The 22,571-nt window shown below is 36.1% G+C and overlaps 1 protein-coding gene across 1 annotated transcript in view; it reads left to right on the top strand.

Annotated features, from left to right (window-relative positions):
* The window catches only part of LOC126759152 (DNA polymerase alpha subunit B), a 127,684-nt gene that overhangs the window by 93,954 nt on the left and 11,159 nt on the right, over positions 1–22,571 (top strand). Inside the window, exon 3 of the mRNA XM_050473819.1 lies at positions 17,566–17,642. Coding sequence (XP_050329776.1) covers positions 17,566–17,642 — 77 coding nt within the window. The remainder of the gene's footprint in view (positions 1–17,565; positions 17,643–22,571) is intronic.

Raw genomic sequence — 22,571 nt, forward strand, 5'->3', positions numbered from 1 at the left:
CTTTCGCTGACGTAGATGGTGATGTGTGGAGGTGTGTAGGCATTTCTGCATTGTCGATGACAATGTCACGGTTTGTCAGTATTTTACTTGAACTTGATGATACTTTGATGATGATGATTTTCGAAAAACTCATTGTGAAAGGAGCGCTAACGTCGACGTTTTGAGGTAGGTCGTCGACAGCACACACAAAGTCACATATTCGTACCACAAATGTGTTTAGTGGATTTTATTCTTATAGTTATTGTATTTATGGCTTGTGTTTGCTCCATGCATTTGCTCGAAATTCGGTAAAGTGCAGCGAGAAAATATAGATATGTACATATATACACGTGTTGCACGTAGAGCGAAGGGAGTGTACCAGTGGTGTGGTGAAAGGATTCGATTCGCTTGAGTTTGATGCTTTACAATTTTGTGGCATGATTTATTTTAGCGCTGTTGTTGATCACCGCTGATCACTGATGGATTGTATCGATGCACGAGTGCATAGGATGTGTGTGTTTGCCATTTATTTATACAAATGAGATGTTTGTTGGTGGTGTTGTGGTGGCTCCATTTCTGGGCGAGCACCAAACGTCGTGCAAATCAAAACAGGTTACATACATACATGCTTGCATATATTTACATTCTGTGAATGTGCATACGAGTTTATCAGACCACCAATGAACGTGCAATAGTAATTATCATTGAATTCATTAAATTACTGGCACATGCATTCAAACAAAGTATGTATGTAGTTGTGTTCTTGTGAAAATATATATATATGTACATATATATTTAATTAAATCTTGGCATTATAATTCAGTTGGTGCAAATTAATGTCGTAGAAATATATTAAACATCATGTTTCCTTCCATTATATTCCTTAATATGCTGGAACTTTGGTTATATTAATTTGTTTGATCTAAAAAATTATAGAACAGCTGTTGTTAGTGATGGCAACTTTCATTTAAATTACCCTGTGAGTGAAGAGGGTAATGTAAAATATGAACATCATATGCATGTATGTATGTACATATGTTAGGTGGCTTCGAAGCTCTCTTGTAAGATGAAAAAATACACTCAAAGTTTATGGAAATATTTTCGTATAATATAAGAAAAATCAGGGCGGGAAGCTATCAGCCTTTCGGTGAAAAGATTAACCGAACCTCCGAGTGTATCTTTTTCTGACAAAAACGCATCAACAGATGAAGGAGTCTGAAAACTTTGAGTATGTATCACAAACACCTTAAATAAGAGAAGAAGTTTGGGTAGGTCTATGTCATATAGACTGTGAACAATACTAAACATATTACTAACTTTATTTAACAAGGTTAATCAAAAAATTGGCAGTTCGATGAAAAAGAGTTCCTAACTTTTTGTTGAAAAAATAAACTTTATGAAACTCACACTTTTATCAAAATATACAAGGTCTGTCGCAAAAGAAACAGGACTGTTAAAAAAAACCACAAAAAATAAATATTTTTCAAAAGTTATATTTTTTTATTCAAAGTAGTTTCCTTGTGCTTCGATACAGCGTTTAGCCCGGTCAATTAGCATGACCGTTTGAGGTCATTTTTCGGAATGCTCTTGAGAATATCAGTCGTCGTCTTTTGGATAGCTGAAATGTCCTGAAACCAGTGTCCTTTCATGAGCAAATGAAGTTTTCCGAAAAGGAAGAAGTCGCACGGTGCCATATCAGGTGAATACGGGGAGTGGTTAATGGTTAAAAGGTGATTTTTGGTCAAATAATCGGTCACAAGCGTCAATCGATGAGAGCAATTTTTGGTCGTCAGTCAATTTGTGCGGAACAAACTTGGAGCACACCTTCCGTAGACCCAATTTATCTATCAAAATGCGATGAATGGAGTCTTTGGTGATATTTAACTCCATTTCCATGTAACGCAAAGAAGATTTTGGCTCATTCTTAATAAATTCCTGCACTTTTTCAATATTGTTTTGGGTAATCACTGATTTTGGCCGGCCCGACTTCTGATCGTCACAGAGGTCCTCACGACCTTCTTGCAATCGCTTAAACCACTCATGCACATTACTACGGGATGATCACCATAAACTTTTTCATCATTTGAAATGTTTCAGTAAACGTTTTCCCAAGTTTAAAACAAAATTTAATATTTGCTCTTTGTTCAAAATGCATTTTACGACCGATGACCAAAAGTGCTGTCACTTTTTGATCGATAACATCGATTTTAGTTATCCAATTGTCTTAAAATTTTTACGAAATGCCAACAAGAGATCAAACTTTTTATTTCATATACCCACCAATAGGTGGCGCCACCAGAAACAGTTATATTTAAAATCCTGGAAAAGACCCTTAATAAACATATCTGCACCCATCACCATTTTGTCGATTTCAAAGCTGCGTTGGACAGCATTGACTTGAGGAGCTGGCTATTCGACGCCATGTCTAAATTTGGTATCCCTGTTAAACTCATACGGTTCTGCAGAATGAGCCGTCAGCGCAGCCTTTTCCAAACCTAGAAAAAACAGCAAAAAACGTTGTTCTTGTGCTAAACGAGGGCAATACGTATAAAGTAGGTTACACATAAGAACTCCTCGCTTCTTGAGAAATAAATTACTGTTTAAAGCTATAAATATGAAAAAGTTAAGGGCTTTGTATATGTCGGAACCAGCATAAATTCCATCAATAGTCTAAGCCTGGACATTAATAACTCTTACACATTATAACCCACTTCCTCGACGAATAAAAATTATACTCTATAACTATCTCTTTATTCCCGCCCTATATGGTGCAGAAACATGAAAAATGACGAACCGAGAAGAGAAATCAGTTGGCCATTCTGGAGAACTGTTCTTCGCAAGGTCTTTGCAGCTGTACGAGGAAAAGATGAATATGGAAGAAAATGGGATCACGAACTGTATGAGCTCCACTGCGATATGGACATAATTAGGCGCATAAATATCGATGGTTCGCCCATAACATTTGTATGGAAGATAGCGACCTGTCTGCACTTAGGATAAACAACTGGCGTAACCTTGCAAAGGATAGAGGCAACTGGTGAAGTTGTTTGCACAGTGGTTGGGCCAAAGTACAAGAAATCAGAGGCGATAAAAGCAAAAATTTAACTCAGTTCGAACTTTGCATTTCCTTTTTACATCTGATTGCTCATTTCTGTTCTGCAGGTTCTCGCAAGATATACAATTTTTATTATTTTTTTTTGGGGGGTTTTCGTTTCTTTGAGAGAGAATTTTCACTTACGTTCTTGGTTTAGTTTGAATTGTCGGACATTTATAAAAACTATATTTAGAGCAGTCCGTTCGCTACTGTATGAATTTCCTGTATTTAACAATTTTTAAAAGATCTTTTGCTCTTTATGTCTTCAGGTTATATACACATATTTGCAAAATTATTCTGTCCTAGACATTATAAAATGTCGAAAATTTGGGATTTTTATACCAATTGTCAGCTGTTTTCTAACCAATCTGACAATCTCAACCAATCCGTTGGACATGGGTTCGTAACCATTTCTCAAACGCCGTCAAAACTATTATTTTTTTTTTGTTTTTCCGCAGCCAGTTGCAAACTCGAACGTATTTATGCCAAAAAATTAGCTAATAGCCTTTCGAAGGGAGTTTAAACAATTTGTAGCCCTACATTTGTCAAATAGATCCAGAGCAGACCACAAAAAAAGGAGAAATTAAGAAAAGAGACTAAGTATCTCGAAAAGTGTAAGCATTATTAGATCATCTCTACGTAGAATAAAAAAGGGTTCGCTATACTAAAAATTTCAGCTTTACATTTGTATTCAAATTTTCAACATTTATTCTCGGATCCAACAGTATGATGTCACATGTCCTCAGAACAGATATTTCTAACACAATGATACTCTGCTGAAGCCCACAAAGCCATTGTTACACAATACAGGGAAACATACGTTTTTTTTTTAATTAAATTTCCTCTTCGAAATTTGGTCGACTAAATATTTGTATGTCTCAGGTCGGAAATTTTGCTTCTGAGCTAATTGGTTTTGTATTTGAACCAATTATACTGTAATTATGTACATTTTTAGCAAATTTCAAGGGGCAAAGCTTAATTTTGTAGCTAATCGTTGGGATAATTCATTATAGTATTAATTTGGTAGGTAGTTGGCAAGATCAATAGGAGAAAAAACGAGAGAAAAACTGTTTCTAATCAAATCTGTGAATATCTACGAATACAAAATTCATTAAATATTAAATACATGTGTATAGAGTGCATTATTCGCTGAACACGTTTGTATATATGTATGTATATGTTAATATCTAGTTTTTGTTGCAAATGGCAATCTGTTTCGTGAGATGCTGCGCCCTCAACATCTTCTAAAGCAACAAAGCAACTACAACATATATTAAGATAAGACACATTAGGCCATTTTGGTCAGAAGAACATAGCCAACAATAACTACAAACAACTGCAAGCAAAAACAACTACGGCATGCGAGCCACTAACATTTAGCCGAAGAAGGAGTGGGGCGGCTACGCTGCACACACATACTCACAACGCAAACGTGAAAGGCTTTTGCAACCATGCTGCAGCAGCAGCAGCAGCAACAAAAGATGTAACCGTGTTAAGGTAGGGGAGTATTAGACGTCAACCGCAAGCGACGATTCTAATCTCAACGGTTGATCATCTGAATGTGGTCCACACAATCGCGCTGGCACCACAATCTCCTCGCGAAAATTGCACCAACCATACTTATATTGTAGAGGGAGTGCCTGATGCGCCTGCGCACATACAACAGCAACACTAATCCGCTGCTGGGGATCGTTTGGCTTACCTAAAGTCACTCACCATGATGCCAAGTTGCTTCCAGCTGGTATCCACTTATATTTGTGTGTGTGTGTTTGTGTGTGTGTGTATGACCTGTCCATGTTCGCTTTGATAAACTTTTTCCACTTCATTTACTCTTTATCTATTAGTGGGGTTACTTTTTACTCTTTTTTTCATTAGAAGTACATTCTATTTATACATACATACTTACATACATTGTCGTATTCATAGTATATATTTTGTGTCTGATAAATCTTTGCTGATCTCTTCATATACATATACTACAGTATATGTTAGTTTTTTTATATGTGGACGCTATAAGGCCATCGCGATTGGCGTTAGAGCAACACAAAAACAAAGTTTAGTTTTAAAGTCTCCAGAATAGTCGTAAGTTTGTGATTTCCTCATCGCTGTCACGCTGTTATTATAGCGCTAAATATGTATGTTTAGAAGATAATGGAAAGTATTGTCGTATGTATGTATGTGTGCGAGTGTGTGAAGAAGCAGCAAATAAACAACGTCAGAGTGCTTCCTGCATAAAGCCAAACAATAAATGACCATAGCAGAAACAAAAGGATCTTCTTTTGCATTAATTTATATAACAATATGCATAAGCATATGAACATCTACATACTATATATATAAGAATAATGGTGTACACATTACTCTAATGCTAATGCTGGAATAATTACCAACTCTCTACCAGGTGGTCAATATAAATCAATTATACAATATTATTTTTCAGAGAATTTAATGTGTTCATTTAATAAGTTGCTTAGCGTATAATAGTGACATCGTTTTCAGTTTAGAATAGTATAAATAATAATAATAATAGTATTAAATCATTTTAGAACATTTTCCGAAACAATTTTTTGTAAATAAATAAATGTTTCATTTGACATTTCTAAGCGCGCATTTAAACATTCAACTAAGGGGTGATCCAAGTAGAGGTACATTTCTCAATAGCCTTTTTTGACAGATCGCGTGAGTAATGTCAAGCTGTCATGTTATTTTTGTTCAGTATTGTTTGTTTTTGCATCATGGAAAGACCGTTTATAATCGTTCAACTTGTATTACGAAAATTCACGTTCTGTAAAGAATGTGTTTCGCGCGCTTCGCTCAACTTACCGCGCTTCACCTAGCTTGAGACCCAGTATTCATTATTGGATAATATTCGACCGAATAGACCACGTCCAGCACGCAGTGAAGAAAATATAGTAGCAATAACTGAGAGTGTACACGAAGACCATGGAGAGTCGATTCGGCGCCGTTCGCAGTAATGGATTTATGGAGAGAACACTTTGTTGAGTAGATAATTTCACGTTTTGGGCCGATCGATTGGCCACCAAGATAGTGTGATATCACACCATTAGACTTTTTCCTGTAAGGTTAAGGGGGTATTCTGGTTTAGAAGCCCGAATTTTAGGTCTTTTTTTTTGACGCGATAAAAAAAAATCAAAAATTATTTTGACTATCCATTTTTTTCATGCTTTTTATTGATATTCTAAGAATACAAAACATAAATAATATAAGAAAAAATTTAAATTTAAAAAACTGCAGGTCGGCGATGTAGAGACTGATGTAGCAATGGCATGTCCTAGTGTGCAGGATATAAATCCTTTCCGTGGCCTAAAATGAAAATTTATGTGAAATCGTGAAGAGTAAAATAGTTATCCTACGAAAAGTTTTTGTGTTTGAAAAAAAAGTTTCGTATTTTCCCTATTTTTTGTGGTTCGGAATTTTTTAAAAATAAAAAAAGTCTTTCGAAAGCTCTTCCTAGTGCGATACTATAATGTATAAGAAAGCTCTGTGTAAAATTTCATGCGAATCGGTTGAGTAGAACTTGTGATATCATGCACACCGTTTCTAGAAAAGTAGTTATGAGAAAAACGAGTTACGCCAGTTACCAGTCAAAATACTCGAATGAGTCATCGAAAATTGGACTCAACGGATGGACCATCTGAGACGTAGCCGCGACCATTATTTGAAAGAGAAAATCTTCAAAAAATAAAAGCCGATTTTTTTTTTGAATGATAATAAACATTTCTTTAAAAAAGTTTTTCTTTAAAAAAGTAGGGAACCTCAAAGTGGATCACACTTTAAAATTGCATTATTGCCTTAGATAGTAATACGTGCCAGATTTCTTCAAGATAAAATGAGAAAGTTTTAGTGTGTCAAAAAAGGGGAATCAGACTTATTTAGGTCTTACGTATCTCTGAAAAATGATATTCCCTAATCCAAGTACCATATATTTATTAATTATTGACAGCAAAAAATCAGATGATTTTCTAAATCACTGTTAAATTAGAATTTTTTATCATTAAGTGGGAGTATGGTTTTTTTATCATGTTTTTTTATTTTAAATATTTCGTCACAAAAAATAAGGTTTACATATAACAGTCTAGAACCCTGAAAACAAGGTTAGACTTGGTTATAAGGTAGTTCCTTGTGATAAATACCACTAAGGAACTCACTTAGACAGGTACAACACTATTAGTACGCTGTGGTGCCAAAAAATAGTAAAAAGTGCTTAAGAATACAGAGAATATATAAATGAGGAAAGTGAATAAAAGGAAATGAATCATCTATCAACTCTCTCTCTTCAAAAATCGCTGCTAAATGAAGACTTGATAAGCTAAAACACTCTCCTAGTGATCAATATTTGACATTATTCGCGGTATTAACGCAGTGATACCGATCGATCGCGATTTTAGCTAACTAACTAAATGGAAATCACGCTGGGCTGAAAAAATACCGTTCGTTTAATATTTACTTAAATATTCTTACTTCCAAAGACACTCCTAACCTCCAAAGATATTCTATTAATGTGTTTGCAAAGATTTCAAGAAGTATCCAAAATATTTATTTTGACTACAACGTTCAAATAACACATTCTCACAATTGCTTTGAGAATTCTGTTAATACGTAAATTGTAGACAGAAGTTCAGGAATGTTAAACAATACCCCAATTTGATCTAATACTGATAAAGCCATATTACATGCAACAATATAAACAATGCGATTAGGGTCCAAACCCTGTCTCGCATTCAAAGCGCGCAACCAACTAAAACAAGTCAGAAAAAAGAACTGAAAATTTAACTAGTTTCATATTTCATGGTTAATTGCTAGACAATGAATCAAATGCGTTTACGCTCCTCTGACCTTTATTTAACTACTTTGTAGAGAAATTCTTTGAAAGTGGCAAGAAAGGAACATTCCAAAATACTTAATGGAGAAAGATACGAAAGTATCATACATAGACCAATTAATTATGTGAACTTTACACTCAAGCGCACAATAAAAGCATGAATTCATATGCCAGCTTTTCCGACACAATGATTTTTAACAAAACTAACTTTTTTCAAATGAAAAAAAAAAACACAAAATGTTAGAGATGCATTGTGTACGAGAAAATGCGATAGTGAAAAGCTGTAATTATAATCAGGCGCGAAGAATTGCTCTGAAATGACCTTTTTCAGTTCCACCATTATGATTTTACAAAAAACGAACGAGTTGTTGTACTGTGTTTTATCATAAAGGTGGCATCATAATTACGAATCTCCACTTTGAGTGCGTGACGTGGAAAGTGTGTAAACTCAGTGTGGGGTCCAGTGCCGCCGAAGCTTGGCTTATTTAACTCATGCACTTTATATACAGCTATTATGTATGTATATACAAGCATTACAGCTCATCATATGATTCTTGTTGTTGTGACTAAATGTACACAAATATTTTAATATCTACTAAATGACTATGCCATTTCTCTTGAATGCGTGAGATGAAGTATACATATAAATATGTACATATGCTATGTACTTCATCATTCTTCCTACTAAGTTTCTTAATACAGAAGCGTATATACAATATTATATATAAATTTTGAAATAATGGTAAATAATCTTAGTCTTACAATATCTTAACTCTTATTTAAGGACTTATATCTAGTTGGGTATTGCAATACGGTGGTGCTCATTGTTGATAGTTTGGCCGGTCGGAGGGAATTCGTAGTGCACCACACTTCGCTAATCGAAGAAAACTGTCTACATAACCTTAACTTTTGACTGCTTCGACGTGTTTTTTTCGGCTTCGGTTCACCTTAGCCACGACATTCCGCCGATTGATCTTCTGTTTCTGGGTCGTAAGCATTGATCATAGACTCATGGCCAGTAATTATACATTTCTTGACATCCCGGTAGTCGGAAAGCATTGTTTCAAAGGCGTTAATACGATGCTGTCTTTCGAAAAAATTCAGTGATTTTGAAACCAATCGTGCTTTCACTTTTCTTAGGCCCAAATGGTTTTCACTGATCGTTCCGATATTCCAATGATGCCAGTAAGATCTCTGATTGGTAATCGTTGATTCTCAAGCACTATTTTTTTTATTTTATTGATGTTTTGATCATCAGTTGATGTTGATGGGCATCCTGGAAGTGGTTCGTCGTCAAAGCGTTTTCGACCACTTTTGAATAATTTGCGATCGCCGTGGTTGTCTCAAATTCCAGCCGAGAGATCCAATTTACGACCACTTTTTGCAGCAATTGGTTCCGTATGTTAGCAATAACGCCCAGCGCGTTAATTCTCTTAAAAGTTGTCAATCGCCTCGGCTTAATCTGCGTAGACAAGGAAATAGTCCAGCGTTGTTAAATCGCACGATCAGGTTCACGTCGCGAGATAATGTGCTAACCAAAAGTTTCCTTCAATAAATTTATTGTTTCTTGTTGGAACCAAAGGTCGTCTACATCAACAAACCTCCAATTTAGTCACGAAAAAGTTATTAGTCATGAGTTTATAGCGTTCCCAATTGACTGCAGCATTATGACCGGCTTCATTTGTGAATGATGCCCAAAGATTTCCTCTGTCCGTAGAGCATACCAAACATTGGTTTTTTTTGAGGATATGGCGTCTCAGCAATGTCTTTGTGTTTGTTAATAAAGCCATTCAATCAAAAGAGAGCTTTATTGTTGAACAAACTTTTTTGGTGAAAATCGAGGTCGGTAGCCATCTCGTTTTGGGCCTTTACACCAAATGTGTGATGCGCTTGAAAGTCGTTCGGTTTCAATTCTTGCATCTGTTGAGTTTTTGTAAGTATAAAGTGGATAGGCACAGCTCCAGTTGTTGCGCGCGGATTGTTGGATGAACTCATTCGGGCCTTTTTCGGTACTATGCTCCTCAGTAACTCGGTATGTGCTGTACAAGGTCTCTGAGGATGCGCATTATCCACTAAAGTAAACGTGGTGCGAAACCGATCCGCTGGGCGATTGTGCCAACCAAATATTGGACGCAAAGCGCAAACCGAACGATTAATTTGGTATTCGATTTGCAAACGCTGTTCCAGAGTAAGTCTGCTCACTATGAAACTGAACTGAACAAACTGAGTATAAATCAAGTAATAGCTGTTCAATAGAGTAAAAATATTGCCTTATTTAAAACTACACGTCTAGTAAAACACCCGTTACACATTGTATGCTTTCTTTCATTTCGACTTCTAAAACTTCAAACACCATTTTCAGAGTCTCGTGACTTTCTCAAATATACTATATTTGTCAGCAAGAAATTAATAATAATTTCGAGTTTTTAAGCCACTCTGAAGTGTAAATTTTGTAAAAAAAATACCTTCTTTAGGTAATCCACTACTTTGTCAAAAATCGAAATTTGGACTAATCCTTTGGTCATTATGTGTATTTATCTTTTATCAATATAATATATTGTTTTGATTTTTGCATTTGAGATAACAGAAAAATCTCTCAACGCCAGGCACCTTACTGCAATGGTCCTCCTGGAGATCGACAACGGGATCAAGGGATCCAAAATTACTTAAAATGTATCGCCTATTTTTAAGGTACTTTAAATCCTTTTTTTATTAACTACAATAAAGCTCTACAATAAATATCTCAAAAACGCGTGTTTTCTGACTAGAAAAGTTTTCTAACCACTTAAATCACATCGAGGTTGACACCAGAAGTCCGAAACGAATCTAAAGCCCTTATTAACCCACCAAAATTTATGACAATTTTACCAAAATTTATTTATTTTTTTTTTTGCAATTTGACTCACACGCTGATGCATACTGCCTGTTAACAGTCAACAACGTTATTTCAATGCACACCCACCATAACTTTTGGTGCATTGCTTAACGCTTAGTAACGTGCATGCAAAAGTATATAAAATAGTGGAAACGTTTCAAATTCTTTAGTCACAAAACTAAGTTCAGCGACCCCAAGCACATCGTGACACTTGAAATGGCAATTTATTTTCTTTTTTAGCATTTTTGTTTGTTATTTGCGGAAATAATTTCCAAATCGCTGTTCATTGAAACCAGTTGGTGTGGTCGTAGTACTATGTATGTGTATATGTATATAAATTTGTTATGTGCTGTAATTTGAAATATGGTATGTTGTAATAAGTGATGGATTTAGTAACAGAAGAATACCGTAAAGAAGTTTATTGAATATCTTGTGCTCTCAAGCAACGATAATATGACGCTATTGTGACTGATGTATTGAATTAACTGATTTATGGATCCAACCTTATAAAGAGTTACCATTTTCCACTTAAATTTGTAGCGGCCACAAAAGTTCCATATTCGTGAGCGAAACATTAATCTGTCGACGAAGATAAAGAAGTCGTCAGAGTGGACTTTTCTAAGCAAACATATACCAAAGATATAATATGATTTAAAATCAGAAAAGTCTAATAAAACTTTTTACACGATTGAAATAACTTTAATAATGACCAGCATGGTAAATTAATACAGTTACTTGGCCAACAAAAGCAAAATTTGGAAAAAAAAATGGTAATTTATTCCTCAACATAATATTTTAGTTCAATAAAGAAGTTTACCGACTTTCTCAACTCATTTAAAAAAAACATATTTTGGGCTAACTTTATAAGTTCCGAAGGGATGGGGCAGCAGATAGTACTCTAATTCAATTTGAACATGGATATGTTGAGATGTGTGCCAGTACGTTGTTAAGGTTGAAAACCTCTTTTTTCTTCTCCAAGCCGTTATCGTTTAACGTTACTCCAGGTAGTCTATGTAGATCACCCTTATGAATCCAGGAAAACGATGGTCATAATCTTGCCAGTAGATAGGTCTGAGACTTTTTCGAAACAGGTTATTCGTTGAGGTTTACTATATCGATAGTTCCTTGATCTCTGTTGTGTACCAGTAGATCCTCATTGCCTTAACGATCACGAAAAGTCGCAGAAACTTCTTCGAATTGTACTTAAACAATCTTTGACTGCGGTGAATTAGTCTCTTAGTTATGCTTTTTATCCAGAATAGATACAACCGACAGACAACACCCCTTTTGTGCCCAATATTTCATGCCCTATCCACGAGGTGTTTTGTCTGTCTATACGCAGTCATGCAGTTTTTCCACGTTATCTTCTGCAGTCGCTGTTTAGCGAGCAGATGAACCAAAAGCTTTCTTAAACTTCCTTAGTTTATTACTATATATTATCGTATAATTCCTCTCAGCATTAGAACTATTTCTGCATAATTTTTATATATTTATTCTTCTGTGGCTATGGAAATCCGGAATCTTCCGTATACCATATACTAGTAGATCATCTAAATGAAATAACTGAATTGAAATTCCTTTTCCAGTTATTTGCACCTGTTCTAGTGTACAAATTTTTCCTCTTCAATTTCCAAGTAAACTTAACACTTAATACGGAAGCCGCTACTGTGTTTTCAATGTGACGACAATACTAGCCTAACAGCTGACTTTCTAGCCAATTACTTATAAAATGCAAATATTCACGAAGGCAACAAATCGATTCATTCACAGGCTTATCTAAATATTTTCCAGAGCTGCACCTCATTTATGATACACCCTTGTGAACACACATTGTCCACATATATACATACATATGCGAGTGTATGCCCATCAGGCGTGTAGGCCTGTGAATAATACAATTGACAATCGTGTATTGCGAATGGTGAACAGCGACAACGCGCATGCGTCCGTGCATTTCCCACAGTGAAGGCAATTTTTTTGTTTGCCACCTTTCGTTGTGCCACGCACTGACGAAGAGCAAACGATAAGGAGCGAATAGACTGCACTATGTGCAGCGCGTTTTAGGTGTTTATTTACGAGTAAATACATATAAATGACTACAAAAGTATCGACAAATGCACTAACGGTAAGCAGAGCGTTGCCGTGGCAAGTATATCATAGGTAGTTGGGGTTTAAAATTCCACCTGTTCGACTGTCGCCGGTTGCTGTTAACTACCTGCCAGATTACTAAGCGTTAGATAAAAGTAAAACAAATTTCTTAAATTCTGAAAATAAAATTAAATAAAAAATCAAGATTGCAAGTAAATTTCCGCACAATGCGTTAGGCGTTGTTATGTTGGGTCGTAAAGAGCAGCGGAGCCTCCTAGCAAATACCGGTGTGCATATGTTTGTAGCTGAGTGTGCGAGCGTTTCCGCTGAATTTACACATATCGTTAAGCGGTGGAAATGGTGTGTTGTGTTGGGAATTCTATTGGGTTGGCAAAGTGCAAGTGGCAACAGTAGCCCGTTGCAAAGCTAGCTGTGTGCATTTGCTTCTGTTTGTTGTTGTAATTTGGTAACAACATATGCTGGTTGGACATTTCGAATTTGTTATTTTCTTCTTTTTTAATTCAATTTAAACTTATATTTTCTAATAAAATTCTCAACACAAATGCTAAGCAAAGAAAATTGCTGCCAAGCAAGTCACAATTAGGAATGGTCGTTTTTTAATGAAACTTTATATAAAATTTACTAAATTAACATTACTTTAGTAATCAACCGGAAACTTGACACGCTGCTGTTAAATTTTTCCAAAAATTTTAGATTTTTTCATTTGATTGGAACCGATTCCCCCTAGGTCGCTTGTGTCCAAATACATTCTGAGTAATATTTTAATAGCCAATATTTATTAAAAAATTAAATTTTAGGAAGGTTTTGATCTTTGAAGTTATTTTTTTTTATCGTTTTTAGCAACTTATTACTTAAAATACAACAGAAATAATAAAAAAAGAAGCGGCTAAGCGCGAATGGCTTAGAGACCATATTAGCGCAAGGCTGGTACTCCAGTGCTGCAGAGATTTCAACCTTCTTCGTGGATGAAACCTAAAAAAATAAATTCTCGACTAGAAGTAGTGTTGGTAGAATTACTTCTTCTTTACTGGCGTAGACACGGCTTACGCGGTTATAGCCGAGTTTACAACAGCGTGTTTCACATCAATTGGAGATTCCAAGTGTAGCCACGTCCTTCTTCACCTAGTCTTTCCAACGGAATGGAGATTTTCTTCTTCCTCTGCTTCCCCCGATGGGTAATGTGAACACCTTCAGAGCTGGATGGACGTGTCTTTCGTCTATCACAACATAATCGATCAGGTTAGTGGGGTTTCGATCAGAACCCAGCCAGATAGCTTGATGAACTTTTCTATGCTGGAATATAGTACTACAGATAACCATATTTCGGCCCCCGGCGATGTCGATCAGCCTCAATCCATTGGTGATGTTTCATCATGGAGGCTGAATTTACCGACCGTTGTGCCAAAGAAACCTTTTTTGCCCACCCTGGCGTTAAAGTCGCCAAGCGCTCACAGAAGACATCTTTGGTCACATCGTCCTTCTCCCACACTGAATTTTGCTTTACTACTCGTCTCAGCCCTTGTCCCCTCCATCGTATTTCTTGGACGGCGGCGATGTCGGCCTTTACTCTAACGAGAACATAGACTAGCTTGGCAGCGGCCTATTCCCAATTAAGTTATAGGACCTTCCAGGTGAATGCCCTTAAATCGTAATCCTTAACACGTTTGCAGGGGTCGTCATCAAAAATGGCAGACCCATTCGAGGCTGTTTTCTTCTTTTCATTGCCAGTTTTTTTACGTGACAGGCTCCAAACCGTAAAATAATCGTTTCTAGCCATTCCCAAGTAAATGGCGCTCAGAGAACTTTTCTCACTTGCGTAAACTTCTACAGATGGCTCCATCCCATCTGATTGAAAATCTAGTTTTTGCATACCAAAAAAAATTTTTTTTGAGGAAAATTCTGTTACTTAATAATATGGAGAACTATGTAAGAGGCTTTTACATCTTCAAGCCACATGTTCTTTCATGTGTAAACATGCAGAAAAATTTAATAGTAATCGGTTAATTTGAAGAACGCGTTTAAAGTTAAAGTGGTTCTTTCAATAGGAAGCAGCTCCTAGGCGAAGTTCGGCCAATAATAAATAAGATGTTTCTTGCCTAAGTATAAAAAACAGATATTCAAAAAATTAAAAAAAAAAAGTTTTCTGGGTAAGAACCTATACATATAATATGCATATCAACATAAGCATAAACATATGAACACACACTAACATTTCTATTTGACACTTAACCAAGTGCGGGAGCAAATATCTTTCGATCTAACAATTTTCACAAAGCCTAAAAACATTTCAAGACGCATTTGTGCTGGTCTCAAACCAGGACAGTGACGATGACATCTGTAACGATTGCAGCAGAATGTTAGGACTGCACGACATGCATATAAGTATGTATGTACCTATAAATACATACCAACATCGATATGTCTGCACGCACATCACCGCTACAAACATACATATTTGTATATAATACGAGTATGTACATACATCCATACTTACAAACATATTTACAACGCGCAATACAGGAAGCAACCACAGTGTGGTAGCCGTAAAGTAACCTCAAAGTGTTATGGTGCAGAGACCCTGCACGAGCTAGTACCGCAGCTGGCTTGCTGGCAGGTGATGCCAATCAGAGCTGAAGACAAAACAACAAAAGCGAAATCTCCAGGTTTCTTCTACTTCTACTCACATACGGCATAGTGAGCGTGTATGTATGTATGTAATGGTGTTGGCATCGGTGAGTATGTGTGCGTACACAACATCAGCAATAACAAGTGCGTCCGCTCCTTTATGGGCCATACTTCTCATTTATACCATTTTCTTTATATGTATGTATGTTTATCATTTAATTTTATTTCATTGTAGTCTACTTTTTTAATTCTGCTCACTCGTATTTTAACGGCAACGCCGTAAAATTTTGTGCGCGAACAACAGTAATCACCACAACTGCTATTTCCACACTACCCACTCGCATGTTGCTGTGCTGCACTGTCATGTTGCTGCAACATATCGATCTCCATATTGGTGTTTGTTTATGATTCGTTTGATGTTGTTGCTATTGTTCTGTTTTTTTTTTTTGTTTTTGTATCGTGTGCTGCTTAGTTAGTGATTTGGTAGTTGTTTGGTTGCTCACCTGGTGTTGGGGTTTGTTTTATTTATGCATTTATTTGGCATTTCGCGTTTTATTCTCAGGCGTTTTGTAAGTATGGTAGTAACTACAGCACCACTAGTACTATGTTTAATTTAATCTGCGACAATCTCTCACACTTGGGCTGCGCCAACAACGGCGACAACGGCAACATGCAGTTTCGGCCATTTCATTCACTTTTCAGTTGATATTTTTCACTGTTAAACGTTAATGGCTTCCTTTGGGTTTCATTAGCGGATTTACACGAGCTCTTGAGTACGTTGTATGCTGTGCGTGTTGGTGCGACTAAGTTGCAAGCATTGCGTTTATGTATCGGCATTTAGACATCTGAGAATTATGATTTATTACAGTGTTTTCAACAGTAAATTAAAGAGTGTGTTGATTAATCGCTAAACTAATAAGAAAATAAATATCAATTTAGCACTGCGCGACACACTGTGACATACATACATATGTACACACGCATCATTTCAAATAAAAGCTTCAATTATTTTAAAAGCTCTTTAAGTAATTTTTCATTTTTTATGTACCAGCTAATTTGGCAAAAAGTCTAAGCAGTGTTTTGCCATCATTTATGACTACATACATACATTGTGACAAAAAAGTACTCGGATATTGTAAATAAAAGGCAAAATATTTAGTTTTTCATCAATATTTATTTCACCTTCAAAGTAATCCCCACCATATGTGATGCAATTATTCCACGGATTTTTCCAGTCTTCTTTTCATCTTAGATCGAGTGAAAACGGGTTCCATTCCGATGTTTGTTGACTTCTTTACACGTCAAACTCATAAACACACATATCATCGGCATTTATAATGCTCTCCATGAGTAGTGGATTGGTACGATCAAGCATGTCCAAAGAGACCTGTTTACGGTACTCTTTTTGAAAAAAAAAAAATCAGCTGTATCGGGACGAGTCGCACATGAACGCGTTTCATACACAAAATATCCACCAAAATCAATTGAAGGAACTCGCGAAAGATGTCGCGCTCTCCTCTCGCAACGCATCACTGAGGTGTACTGTAACTGGTTGACAGATCGCCCTAATAATTGGCATAGTAATTAAGGACATTCCTGCCAACTTAGCAAACACACATTTTTTTTAAATTTGTTATTCGAAAAAAAAATCTTCAAATATTTCTTAAAATATATGTAACTGTACCCTTAAAGGTTTAAAACAATTGGTGTTACACCATATGCGCCCCTTAATACTAAAAGTTAAGTTACAAAATCACTAAATATGTATTCTTTATAAGTATCTTTTGACTGATTCTCTAAAGACATCACGTAAATGTTATTGACTTTATACAAATAAGCATCTTTCTTTAACATATTCTGCAGCAGCTGCAACTCTGCATATTTGATTTTTTTTCTGTATATAAATAAATGGCGGTTATCCTCTGCTAATACACACCTACCTAATACTTATATTTATGTATGTGTATATGTATATGCTTCTTATTTGTATTTGAAATCATATTCTAAAGTTATTGTTTCCTCTTTGAATTATGCTTTCAGGCTAGAAACGCTTTGGCAAGAACACCTGCTCGCCACGGTGATGCACTACTCTTCAGTCCGGCTAGTTACTCGCCCATGTAAGTAAGCAATGCTATAAAGCATAACTATTGAATAAATGTACATATGTATGTATGGTATACATGTAGTTGTTAACATGCTCGTAAACATGGAGTTTTTCAGAAATTATTCGTTTAATATGTAATTCGTTGCATATATGGTTAGTTCTATTAGACTGGATCGCTTTAAATTTGAAAGAAAAGAAAGCTGGAAACCTGCCCAAAAATACTAAGAATTTGTTTTTTGCTTTTATCTAAAAATTTTATTTATTTATTAAAATGGCAATATATTTCTCAAATGGTCTAACAAAGGTCTAACAGCACAGCTGATATACTCCCTCGACTCCCTATTTGCGGAATAACTCTTATCAATTCTTCTTGGCGGGAGAGTAGGTTGGTAGGTATGAATGAATACCTTTGGCTTCAGTAAGCGCTGAGTGCGCCATTTTGATGCACTCTCGTCGGACCCCTATAATTTTGCTATCTCGTTTCATCTTTGCACTCAAACTATTTCGTGCTCTCAATGAAACTAAGTATTCGCAGTCTAGTTTTTGTGAGAGCTGGGCATTCACAGAGATTCCTTGGTTCTAGTGTTATCATACTTGGGCCATATCAGCTTCCTTATCTTGCAGTTGGTTATTGATTTCCATCTGCATAGAACTATTTGTTCAAAGTGAGTAAAATGCTCTTTTTGGATCGCTCCCAGCGGACATCATATTGACTCCGCTACGAATTCATCTAAAGATGCTCCTACTTTGGCCAACTCATCTGCTTTTTCGTTACCGAATATATTACTACGGCCGGGAACCCAAATTAAAGATAAGTAGAGTTGACCTGCCACTAAGCTGAAAGTCTTCGTGCGATTGTTAACTACGCTGGAATTAATAAGTATGGTCGACAAGGCCAGCATTTTTCAAGAATTATTCAGTAAAACACCACATGACTTGTAGTTGTTGTTGTAGCGGCAGAAATCCCCTAAGTTGACTGACCTTGGCCGGATAAAAATCCGGGTCCGTTCCTGTTACATAGACCTAACCGTCGTGGGAACGACCCTTTCTATACCTAGTATTGTCGCTTGGAAGATGCTGGCTGAGTTTAGTAGTCGGAGAGAGATATTTCGAGAGATACATCCGTCTCTACTCCGCACCCCATTTTGGACCCGTCGGTATAGACGAGCAAATTTACTGAGTGATATTTAAAATGAAACATTATTTGTTCAGCAAAAGTCGAGGCACCTTAATGCACACATATGAAAACGAATAAATACGCAAATGTAAATAAAAACAAACAATCATAATAAATCTTAATAAGTGAATATCCAGAGGATATAGATTTATGAATAAAAGAGCCAATTACAAGACTGAAGCTACGGAAGTACGGTCAACTATAGATGAAGCAAACTCGCTGACATAAAGTTACTGTGGCCATAATAAGGATAGTGGAAGTTTAAATTTTAGTGGCGTATGTATGGTACATACGTGTAAATCCCAGCTATGTCGAAAAGTTCATATCATTTCTATTTGGGATCATCATTAAAATGCATAGTATGCCCCGTAGTTCGAACTATCTTTCAAAATATACAAATAAATTTATTAGCTGTCAGACAATTAGTTTGTGAGATATACCACACCTTTTTTCATTAAGGCAATTTGTGGTATTTTGAAAAAAAAACTAATAAAAGGAAATTTCTGGTATCAATGAAACACTATTTTTTGATGGAAAAAATGCTGTTAATGTTAAAAGTGACGTTTGAGTTTTGTCGGAATTTCTTAACACGATATATTCAGGTCTTGCCCAAAAGAGTCTGTAGAAGTCCAAGTCCTGAGCCAACGATACATCTTGTATCTCAATTATGATAATATTTTGCTGTAGTGCTGCGTATATAAGCTTGGTCGGATCATTAGTTTGCGAATTATATCATTTTGTATGAAGCAACTTATGTTATTGTGAAAAATGGATAAAAAGGAATCTCGCGTGTTGATAAAATATTGCATTTTAAAAGATAAAAGTACATGTGAAGCAAAAACTTGGCTTTATGACGAGCTTCCGGACACTGTCACAGGAAAACCAAGCATCAAGGATGGGTATACTGAGTTTAGAATTGGTGAAATGAGCACCGAAGATAGTGATCGCGACGGACACCCAAAAGTGGTTGTTACCGACGAAAACATCAAAAAAGTCCACAAAATTATTTTGGATAGCCGTAAAGTGAAGTTGTTCCAGATAGCAGGCACTCTAAAGATTTTAACTGGACGTGTACATGCTGTCATTCAAGAATATTTGGGTATAAGAAAGCTCTGTGCAAAGTGGATGACGCGCGACCTCACTTTTAACCAAAACCAACGACGTTTTGATGATTCGGAGATGTTAAAGCATAACAAACACAAGTTTTTGCATCGATATGTGACAATGGATGAAACTTGGCTCCATCATTTCAGTCCGAAGTCGAATCGACAGTCATCCGAGTGGACTGCACACGATGAACTCGCTCCAAAGCATGGAAAAACGCAACAATCGGCTGGCAAGGTTATGGCGTCTGTATTTTGGGATACACGTGGAATATTTATACTCTCGCAACAAAGTTGCTAAGGAGAGTATTATAGTTTTGTTCACATAACGGTTGTTTGTAAGTCCTAAAACTAAAAGAGTCAGATATAGAGTTATATAAGTATGTATACCAAAGTAATCAGGGTGACGAGTAGAGTTGAAATCCGGATGTCTGTCTGTCCGTCCGTCCGTCTGTCCGTCCGTCTGTCCGTCCGTCCGTCCGTGCAAGCTGTAACTTGAGTAAAAATTGAGATATCATGATGAAACTTGTTTGGAAAACTTAAACTTCTTGGCTCCATAAGAAGGTTAAGTTCGAAGATGGGCAAAATCGGCCAACTGCCACGCCCACAAAATGACGGAAACCGAAAACCTATAAAGTGTCATAACTAAGCCATAAATAAAGATATTAAAGTGAAATTTGGCACAAAGGATCGCATTAGTTGGAAGTAATTTGGACGTTTTTTTTGGAAAAGTGGGCATGCCCCGCCCCCTACTAAGTTTTTTGTACATATCTCGGAAACTACTATAGCTATGTCAACCAAATTCTATAGAGTCGTTTTCTTCAGGCATTTCCATATATAGTTCAAAAATGGAAGAAATCGGATAATAACCACGCCCACCTCCCATACAAAGGTTATGTTGAAAATCACTAAAAGTGCGTTAACGGACTAACAAAAAACGTCAGAAACACTAAATTTTTTAAAATTTTTTAAAAATTGAAAATGGGCGTGGCGTCGCCCACTTATGGACCAAAAATCATATCTCGGGAACTACTAGACCGATTTCAATGAAATTCGGTATGTAATATTTTCTTAACACCCTGATGACATGTACAAAATATGGGTGAAATCGGTTCACAACCACGCCTTCTTCCAATATAACGCTTTTTTGAATTCCATCTGATGCCAACTTATCGGGTGATTTTTTAAGAGCTTGACCAAAATCCATATCTCATGACATTTACTTTTTGAAGTCCATTCGGAAAGTCCAATTTTGGGCAATTTCAACCGATTTCAATGAAATTCTGTAGACTTTAGACTTGACGTAGCCCCACAAAAAATAGTCTAAAGTCTACAGAAATAAGCCTGCAACTATTCCAGCTTTGGAAGATGACATTTCGAAAAATATGGGCTATTCCGGCCGAAATGTTGGAAAAACGCCTTCTTCGAATGGACCACCCAAGACGCAGCCGCGGTCAACATTTAAATGAAATTATCTTCAAAAAGTAAAATGTCATGAACCAATCTAACGTTTCAAATAAAGAACCGATGAGATTTTGCAAATTTTATGCGTTTTTTTAAAAAAAAAGTTATCAAGCTCTTAAAAAATCACCCGATATATACATTAGGAACCAATGATGATAACGGAATAAAACTTTACACAAATACGGTATTTGAAAAATATGTAAATGACTGATAATGAAATCTCGATTATCACTTTATCGTGCGAGAGTATAAAATGTTCGGTGACACCCGAACTTAGCCCTTCCTTACTTGTTTTTATTGACTAACTTGAAAAGGAAGGACCATCAAAAGCGACTACTGCATCGAATTATTAGACCGCCGAAAGACGGCCGTATTTGAAGAAAAAGAAAGTGCTGTTTTACCAAGTCTATGCACTGTGTCACAAGTCAATGAAAACGATAGAAAAAATCCATGAATTGGGCTTCAAATTGCTTCCGCATCCACCATATTTTCCAGATCTGGTCCCCGGCGACTATTACTTGTTCCATAGCAGAAAATAAATCTTGCTGGGAACAAAATTTCATTGAATGAAGAGGGGGTCGCCGAAACTGAAGCCTATTTTGAAGCAAAGGTAGGTCGAGAACTTGTCAGTTTACCTTTTGTAACATAATGGTCCGATATCGACGGTTTCAACGAATGCGCAGCTTTTCAATAAAACAGAACGTGTACTATATTTCAGATCGATATCTCAATAACCAAAAGACTAGTTCGCGTGTATAGAGATGGGCAGACGGACATGGCTCGACTCAGTTCGCCTCGATGATAATATATGTATGCTTTATGGGATCTCCGGCGCCTCCTTCTGGCTGTTACAAACTTCTTGGCAAACTTGAGTAGCTTGCTCAGGTTATAATAAAAGAATTAGAAAAAAAATATTATATGTTATTATTTTAGTGGGGTAAATTTAGAAGTACTATATGTATTTTTAAATTTTACATAAAAATTAAAGTTCGATTTAACACAATTTATTTAAAGTTTTCAAACTGTACAATTCAATTATTTATACAAAATTTGAAATTTTTTTATCATAATTTCTAAAATTTTTCTAAATCTTTGTCTTCATTTGTGCATTAACATACAGTTAGTTTTACGCCTGGTTATGTAATAAATCTTGTTCTTCACTTATGTACCATTGCAACCGCATGAGCATTACAAATAT

The sequence above is a fragment of the Bactrocera neohumeralis genome, chromosome 2 (assembly GCF_024586455.1).
Source record: "Bactrocera neohumeralis isolate Rockhampton chromosome 2, APGP_CSIRO_Bneo_wtdbg2-racon-allhic-juicebox.fasta_v2, whole genome shotgun sequence".
Taxonomy (NCBI): Eukaryota; Metazoa; Arthropoda; class Insecta; order Diptera; family Tephritidae; genus Bactrocera; species Bactrocera neohumeralis.